This window comes from Melozone crissalis, unplaced genomic scaffold, assembly GCF_028551555.1.
Source record: "Melozone crissalis strain CALT ecotype California unplaced genomic scaffold, PUWL_Pcris_2 ptg000042l_1, whole genome shotgun sequence".
NCBI classification, from domain to species: domain Eukaryota; kingdom Metazoa; phylum Chordata; class Aves; order Passeriformes; family Passerellidae; genus Melozone; species Melozone crissalis.
The window spans coordinates 45,269,731-45,278,410 of NW_026535820.1; the positions used below are offsets into that span (position 1 = coordinate 45,269,731).

The 8,680-nt window shown below is 40.1% G+C and overlaps 1 protein-coding gene across 1 annotated transcript in view; it reads right to left on the reverse strand.

The window, feature by feature from the left end:
* The window catches only part of MARCHF11 (membrane associated ring-CH-type finger 11), a 32,009-nt gene extending 23,673 nt beyond the window's left edge, over positions 1-8,336 (reverse strand). The window contains exons 1-2 of the mRNA XM_054285028.1: positions 8,067-8,336; positions 6,966-7,121 (exon numbers count right to left, since the gene is read on the reverse strand). Coding sequence (XP_054141003.1) covers positions 6,966-7,121; positions 8,067-8,336 — 426 coding nt within the window. The remainder of the gene's footprint in view (positions 1-6,965; positions 7,122-8,066) is intronic.
* Positions 8,337-8,680: the final 344 nt, after the last annotated feature.

The window sequence follows — 8,680 nt, forward strand, 5'->3', positions numbered from 1 at the left end:
CTAAACAAACTTCTAACAGATCAAGCCATTGGGAAAACACCCAAGCACAGAAAATGACAAAAAACCACAGTAATACAAAGGTTTGGAAATGCAGGTCTGATGCCATATCTTAAGCCTTCCATTGTTATTCTTAGCATTTGAAATGGCAGCACTTATGTATAGGTAGCAACCCTGATTCCCATTGACATCCTTTTCTACTTTTGGATGTTTTTTTATAATGAAGTCTGTTGCAAATATGTAATTTATGCTTATATTTCCAGCAATAACTGTAATTGGATATATTTCCTCTGAAAAACAACCTGCCTCTGTATCTAATGCAAGTCATTCTGCCCCATGAAAATCGTAGGCTGAAGGAATCTAACTTTTTTTCCTTGACGTATTTAACCCACTATTTAATATAACAAGATAATGCCACTCTTTAAATCTATATTATATATCTTACCACTAAATCAGTAGGACACTTGTAATTAAAAAATTATTTCCAAGAACCATTCACAGTTTACATTGCACTGTTTTTTTCACACTATTCTAGCAGTCAAACTGCCTTGAGCACAAACTACACATATCACAAAATAAAAACAGAAAGCAATTGAAATTTAATAAGCTGCGGAAAATAAAAGTGTAATGTATGAGGGGCACACACCCACATACTTTTAATACTGTTATTTTTTTAAAGTAGGCTCTGTTTTTTTTTTATTTTGTATTTTACTTGATTACCTTAGGATATACTTAGAAGTCTGACAGAATTGCTTAACTGTTTGATTTTCTCTGTAATCCCCCATATTTCTTCCCGATGGCTTCAGCTCTCACTTGATGTGTCCTCTGACCTCTTAAGATGAATTTAATTTCTTCTCATAACTTACAAATATGCTTCAAAGGAATATCAAAGTCAATATCTAGTAATTTGTTATTAGTTCTTCTCTATCCCTACCCAACTCTCACTGTGATGATAGAATCAGTTCCTTTGTTCAACTACTGTTCTTTCTTTTTTCATGACTTTCAGATCATTGGTACTTATGATATTGTTCCATACTCTGTTCTCTCTCACCTGTCATTAATTATCAATTAGATCCATATTTTTAAAGTTTCTAAAGCTTTTTTCTTCTTTTCCACTGTAATGTCCACTTTGCACTCCTTCAGCTCTGTATGCTAGCAGCCAAATATTCAGCTCCTACTGTGCTAGCAGTGCACCAGCGGCCTGCTTACTTGCTCTGTGAAAAATGTGCTCTCTCATCTGAATGGCCAACCAAATGTTTTTCTCAAGCTAAACTGACTTCTGTCTCCACACCTTTTTACCACTTTTATTTGCCAGTTCTCTACTCCTTTTATTTCCAAGTCTTTCTTTGCATTAATGACAAGAAAACAAAGAAAATACAACATGAAATTCATTATCCCATCAGAATTTTCTCTTTGATGCCTTCAATTTTTTGCGTTTCTGTTTTTAAGTTGATGTCCTTGCTTTTATACTCTCCGTACTCTGCACCATTGGCACTTGCTTACACAATTCTCTTTTTCAGTCCCTCATTTGCCTTCAGATCTTTAACAGAAAGTAAACATAAAATGTATTTTGTCTTTCCCATCACAGAAAAAAAACCCAACTGCCCTCTCCAACAGCTCTGCTATCCTTTTGTTTCTTAACTCATTAAGCATGATACTTAGAACTGATCATAATCACCATCTACCCAGTGCAGTCACTGAGCCGACTGTGAGTATATCAGATTAAAAGGTTTATACAGTCTAGTAAATTCTCCCTAGAAGTGGCCAAAAGATGCTTACAAAAAAAAAAAGTGTGAGAAGTACAGGTACTGTATCTATGCTGATGACTGACATCTAGTTTTCTGTTTCAGATTTCTCTCTCCTGTCAAAACTAAAGAATTAGTCTGCTTCTACCACTTTTTGTATGGATTTTACCATTCAATTAGAGTCATTAATATCTCTAGGATTTTCATGTCCCAGCCCTATAGTTTTATCGCTCCAAAACACGAATTTGTTCTTGGAATGATCCTTAATTTATAAGGAATTATCTTAAATTTAAATATATATTTGGATCCTCCTGTTCTCAATATTTCTAAAGCTTGCATGTGCTTTCTATGTAGCATATCTAAGTCTATTCATATGTAAAAAATAATTTCTCATCATCACTTTTGTCTTATGTCTCAATTACCGTAACACATATTTTAAGCTCATGACAAAAGTAATCTTCTCAGCAAGTACAAAACTGCTTCAAGTACAATTCCTTTTATTCCACTACTTTGACCATGTTACTGGCCTACTTTGTCCACTATGATGGACTCTCTTCTCCATTACATGAAATTAAAAAGACTTTATTTAATTTTTTTAAGTCCTTCCAGGCATTTATTGATGTATTAATTACCTTCTAATGACTACTCAGGCATTGAATCTCACTTCCATTTAGTTCATGATACCTGTCTCAGCCAAGTATTTTATTTTCCAACAGCCCTTGCATAGTGCCTTCATATTCAAAGGGTGCTTGCAAAGCTTCATTATTTTCTTTTTAAGAGGCCTCTTAAAATACATCCCATTTGAGATGCCAAAAACTGAATTATAGTTAGAAATGGCTAGTGTACCAGGGGTCTCGGTACCAGGGCCAGTGTACCATAGATTTATTCCTTATCTCTTTTTCAAATTTCTTTGTAAATTGTCCAATATTGGAACAATCCTTTTTGTTCTTTTTTGTCCACTGACATATGGAATAGCACAATGTATTCTTCTGGATCTTCAGTACAGGAAGAGACATTAATAGATTGTCCTTAGTACATTGTGCAGTTTAGAATGCGTAATTGAAGATTTCAGCCTTTCCCCTTTCCCCTTTTTAGTTATGCCTAGAAGAACTTAATGCTGTCATCCAGCTGAGCATAGTCATCCACAAAAACTTTTATTAAACATTTACTCTACAATTTTTTCTGGACACTGACCTCCATACTGAAGTAGCTGAAGAACTTGACTTTTGCACCTTTTAGTGTAACACACATTCACATACCTGCAGTCTGCTATGTAGTTTTGCTCATGCTTATCTAGTTGATGCCGGTGAGCTTTCTCAAATGAGTGAGGATTACGCACATTAACAAAATTTGGAAAAGTGAAACCTCACCTTTTGAAAAGTACCACCTTATCTTTTTTCTTTTTTAAGAAATCAGGCCTAACAAGTAAGCATTTACTTATTTAAATAAGTTTTGTGATTTTACTGGCATCAGAAAAGGTGTTGAACTGCCTCACAATTAGGTTTTAAATTAGCACATCCATCTACTGTATTAATTTTGGAATAGGTCCATTTCACCAAAGTACCAGAATATAATGTTTTAATGAACAGGATTTATCAAACATCTAATGTAACACCATTTTATGACAGACTACACTAACAGTCTAGAAAAGGCTTCTCTCTAAATATCTTTACTACTCACTTATAGAAGTGACAGGTTTTAGTACCAAAGTATATATTCTCAACCTTTGCATTATTCTATTCCACTTTTAAACATTAATTCTCAATCTTACAAGAGCACTGATATTCTTTAATACACATTCATACTTAAGTGCAAGTCTAGTGAACTAATCTCCTGACAGCATAAAAATTACATAGCACCAATAAAAATAAAACAATGTGTTTATACTTCTTTTAGAAATATATTTCCTTTAGGAAGGAAATCTGTACAAATTATAACCTTATAATGAACTAATAAAAAATATTTCTTTTTGTACTTTTTTCTTTTTTGTTAATCTCAATTATAATTCTAAATTAGTTTAATTTCCAAGTCACACATTTGAAGTTTCTCTCTCCTTTTTAAGTATTTCCAAAACTCCCTGCCCAAAGCAGTTTTTATTCCAGCTCCCCTCATTATAGTTTGAGGGGCAGTAAGGGAATTTCCCAGTTATTAACATAGCCTAGCCTATTATTGGATCAAATTCCACCCTGCCAATGGAGCAAGTCCAGCAACATGAACACATGTTTTCATTAATGGACTAGTACAAGATACGTCTTTCTGATATGGTCCTAAGAGGGATACTGAAAAAATTCCAAATCTCTGTTATACATCATATCAAATGTCATCAACTTGTTTGTGTGCTCATCTTCCACTGCTAGCCCATGAGTTAATTTGGGGGTTTGTTTATGTTTTAAGGTTTATTCCCATAATAAAATTTATGTGTTTCCAGGATTAGATTCTTAAAGGTGAATTATGTAGTAGCTGCTGAATCTGGAACTGGAACACTGACACTGGAAGAATTTCTATCAAAATAGAAATATTCTGTTTCTTGAATGTACTGCCCAGGAGACGCACCCTTGGAGATAACTTTGCCTTCCATGAAGCAATGGAAACCACAGAACATGTTAGATATTAAATGGAATATTCACATCTATTCCAATGTTCTGAATGAAAACAAAGGAAAATCTTTCTTAAGTCTCTACACATTGTTACATTCCTTAAATACATGAGGTGAAAGCAAACCTGAAGGGCTGTTGTAGATCTGCACAGACCTGAGAGTAAATAGACCAGGCTTGCATAGACCTGGCACAGATCTGCATTCACATGAGAAAAAGCTATTTTTGTTAATAGCACCAGTTTTCTCTCCTATGACACTGCCCACAAAGTTCTAATAAGTAAAAGACTGGTAGAGACAATTATGGGAAGATGGACTGAGGCAGACTAGTGGTTGTTGACAGAGTAAACTACTCCTGTCCAAATACTGTATCTAATGTAACGCAAGAAGTCCTGCCTTTTTGGGAACTTTTAAGTACATTCACTACTTCAGCTGACAATGTTTTAAAATCCTTCTGTATTGAAATGGTCTTGCCCTTAGCTTTTTGCTAAAACTAACCAAAAAGTTACCTAAAAATGAGCATTTGTGTAGTGCAGAAAACAACTCAGAACCTGTCCAAAAGTTTAAGCCAAGCCAGTGGCTAAAAGCAGCAAATATTATTACAGTCAAGAGTATGGGGGAGTGAGTAAGCGCATTTTAAGACTGATTCCCCTTATACAATTACACAGATGACTGCAGTTTGAGACTTTCTTGACTGAGAAAGGTACTACTGTGTTTCCTCAAAGACATGGGTTGATCTTTTGAGTGTCAGGAATTTGACCTCAGGATTGTATGTCCAACTTATTATTTGAGTTGGAACTCCATGAAATCTTTCTGTATGCTATTTTGTCTAGAAAGAAAGGACAGACTTAAATAACTTACCTAAATAATGAAAGACAGGGTGAAGAATAAATAAAGAATTAAGCTATTTAATGAGAAACATAAATCCGTTTTCTGTCCCTCCTGCCCCCCCACCACCCAAAAAAAAAGATAAAAATGGTGACAACTAATGCAATGAGTGGCATTTAACTTCTGTCTCTTCAGTTTCTTTTTACTTCCTTTGTAAGCTTGGCCAAACTTTGTTGCCTACTGCATCATCTACTGACTCTTCTTCCCTTCTCTTTTCCACAAGTTGTTCTTCAAACTTGGGCTTGATTCTGCTGTCCACAGATAGGTGTCTAATGACTTTTCAAATGTCCTTTAATATTCACTTGGCCTCCATCTGCATTTCCAGAGTCCCTCACAAATTCTGTCATATCTGCTATTCTGTGTACATATTTTGGCTTACTTAGGACATCTCAAATAGTGCTAGATGCCTCTTTGCAGGCAACTGTGTCATGTCTTTGCTGTCTCACAATGATTTTCAGATACTATAATTGCAAAATATTGCTATAGTAATCTTTGCTAGGAAAAGGATGAGATTGCTGTGGAGATGCAAGAAATAAAGATTTTTTCAAAGGTTAAAAAAAGCCAAAAGTATTAAACCCCATGCCAAACCATGCCTGTGTAGAAACAGAATCTACCACCTTCATTTTCTGGAATGTTTTACAAATCCTTTACTTTTTAACATCATAAAGATTCTATCCAGTAAAGCTTACCAAAACCTTTCCTTTGAGAATTTTTAAAGGAAAAAAAATTGAAGTCCACTGGCTCTGAAAGTACTTGCCCATAATCTGAACAACTGTAAGCAAATACTCCAGATATTCTGTATCCAAGGCATGCTTATCACGTTCACACAACTGCCATTACCACCCAACCATGCCTTTTCTATAACACTCCAATCAAACACAGGCACAGAAAAATGACCCGAGTGCTCTGGCCTTTGAGAGCACCATCATCTCTGAGCTCCTAGGATCAAAACTAAAAAAAGATACAATTATCTTACTAAATGTGTTCCTCAGATGTTATAAAATATAATTTCCAAGACGGAATTTAAAGTCCCTAAAGAATTCTGGTATGCAAAGTGGTATTAAGGCTTCCCTAAGAGATCTGGTGGAGCTTTGAGTTTCTCCCCCCACCTCTCCCTGAACGTGCTACCACTACAATGCTCTAACTTTCCTCTCATGTTCTGATGCTGCTGAAATGGAGCTCTGGAAAATGCTACTGCACATTTCAGCTTCTGAAACAGCTTCTGGAGGACAGAACTTTAAGAGTGTTCCACTGCTCTGAATTGTGCCAAGACTGAAAAGTCACCTCCTTTTACATTTCTACAGTAGATGAATACACAGACAACAGAAGCTTTCGTCACCTCTCTCCTCTGGATCCCAAGTTGAAGAAAGAACAAAATCAACCTTTGAGTGAGTCTTGAACAAACAATAAAGACATTTTTAAAGTTTAGGAAGTTAATCTGGGAGATCCAAGTTTTCTGTCACATCTCAGCATGATTTAACTACTTACAGAATTTACTAACCTCTAAAAACCATTTCTACAGCAAATCAAAAACTAGAAGAACATAACAGAACCAAATCACTACACATTTTAATATGTAACTGGTCTTAAAAACCAACTTCAAGTGGGTGCAAGTGCTAGGTGGTGAGGCATATAGGATCTTCTGCTGCATTTTCCAAAAACCTTGGAAGTAAAAGTAAGAATAATTTTGTTAAAAAAAAAAAGACTGAAAAGACATACTTTTTTTTAAAAGAACAAATTACCTGACAAGGCTTTTTCATTTTAATGGCTATAACATGGTATCTGTAACAGCAGAGTTCACAGGTCCATGACCCTCTTTCACTTATCCACTTTAAGAGGCAAAGCTGATGCGTGTATCGTACCGAGCCATCGCAGCGGCAAGGGTTTAACAATTCACCCTGGAAAGGCAATACAGAAACGTCAACTTTAAAGGAACCTTTCACATACATGTACACTCAACACCAAAATCTTTAGGGGGTCTGTTACAATGACTTGGTCTCAATTTCACTATCTGGAAAAGCATGTATTTTTGGCTATGAAATACTCAAAAACGTAACTGTCTTAAAAATACCAAGCTGCTTCTTCTGATAAAAGCCAGAGAGCTGTCTACACATGTTCATGTACCTGTGTGAAACAACTGAAATATTTCTTTGCATTGAACAACAGTACCATTAGCCATTTCAAATACCTCAAAAGATACCAAAAGTGGTTGGATACTTTTCTGCAACAGCTATTTGAAGTCATCACTTAGAAAGAAATGTGTGATGTCACAATTCCAAGAGAGCCTTACTCTCGGAGCATGGCTCTGCGCTGTCCAGCTAGCCAGCTGTCAGAGAGGACCTTAAATAATGTAAGCACTTCCCCCAGTAGTTTCTGTATTATATAAATCAGCTGTTCTCTTCTTTCCAACTCCAAGACAAGCTATAAAATGCTAGTTACAGATCCATCGCTGATATTATGCCCAGTAACGTCACGACAGAGATGATACTTGGAGGTCTTCTCAGCATTACCTGTAAGCTAACACTCTCATTTTAAAGTCTAACAGAAACCTGAGAAATTCGTACTGTGTAGAGTCCCTCAGAGGTGAACCAGGGAGCGGGAGCGCCAGAGGACACCCAGCGTGCGATCCAGACACGGCAAAATCCCTGAATTCCCCCAAAGCTTTGCGCCGGCTCAGGTTCGCCCCAGGCTCTTGCCACAGCCAGCCCGCACAGCGGCCGCCGGGGAGGGCGATTCCAGCCGGGGAGCGCCGCCGAGATCAGCACCAGGGACAGGGCTCGACCCCGAGCCGAGGGTGAGAAGGCGTGCGGGGCTCGGCCGCCCGCCCCCGGCGCTGTGCTCACCTGCTCGGGGCCCTGGAAGCAGATCTTGCAGATGGGGCCGGCCCCGCCGCCGTGGCCGCCGCTGCCGCTCTCGCTGCTGCTGCACACCGAGCGCGTCTCGGGCTTGTCGCCGCCGGCGGCCCCGCTCTCCGAGCCGTCCCTCCGGCTCTCGCCCTCCTCGGGGGTGTCCCCGCTCGCCTCCCCCGCCCCGGCCGGCAGCTCCAGCGGGGCGGCGGCGGCTCGCGGCGGCTCTCCGGCAGGGAGCACGACGCTCCCGGAGGCGCAGCTCATGCCCCGGGGCACCCGCTCCCCCGGGGCGGGGACGGCCCGCAGCGGCGGATGGCGGCGGCCCGGGGGCGCTCGGGGCTGCCGGCGGCCGGGAAGGTGACCCGGCGGGCGGGCGCGGCCGCTCCCTCGCGGCCGGCGCTGTGCGAGGAGCGGCGCGCGGGGCCGCGGGCGGCGGGGCGGGGCGGGGCGGGCGGCACGCGCTGGGGGACGGAGCGAGGGAGGGACGGAGCGAGGGAGAGGGAGGCGAGGGTCCGCCACCGGCCACCGGCACCGCCGCCCCCGCAGCGCTCCGGGAAAGCCGCCGCCCCCGCCAGCGCCCTGGCGCCTGCCCAGCCGGGCGGAATCCC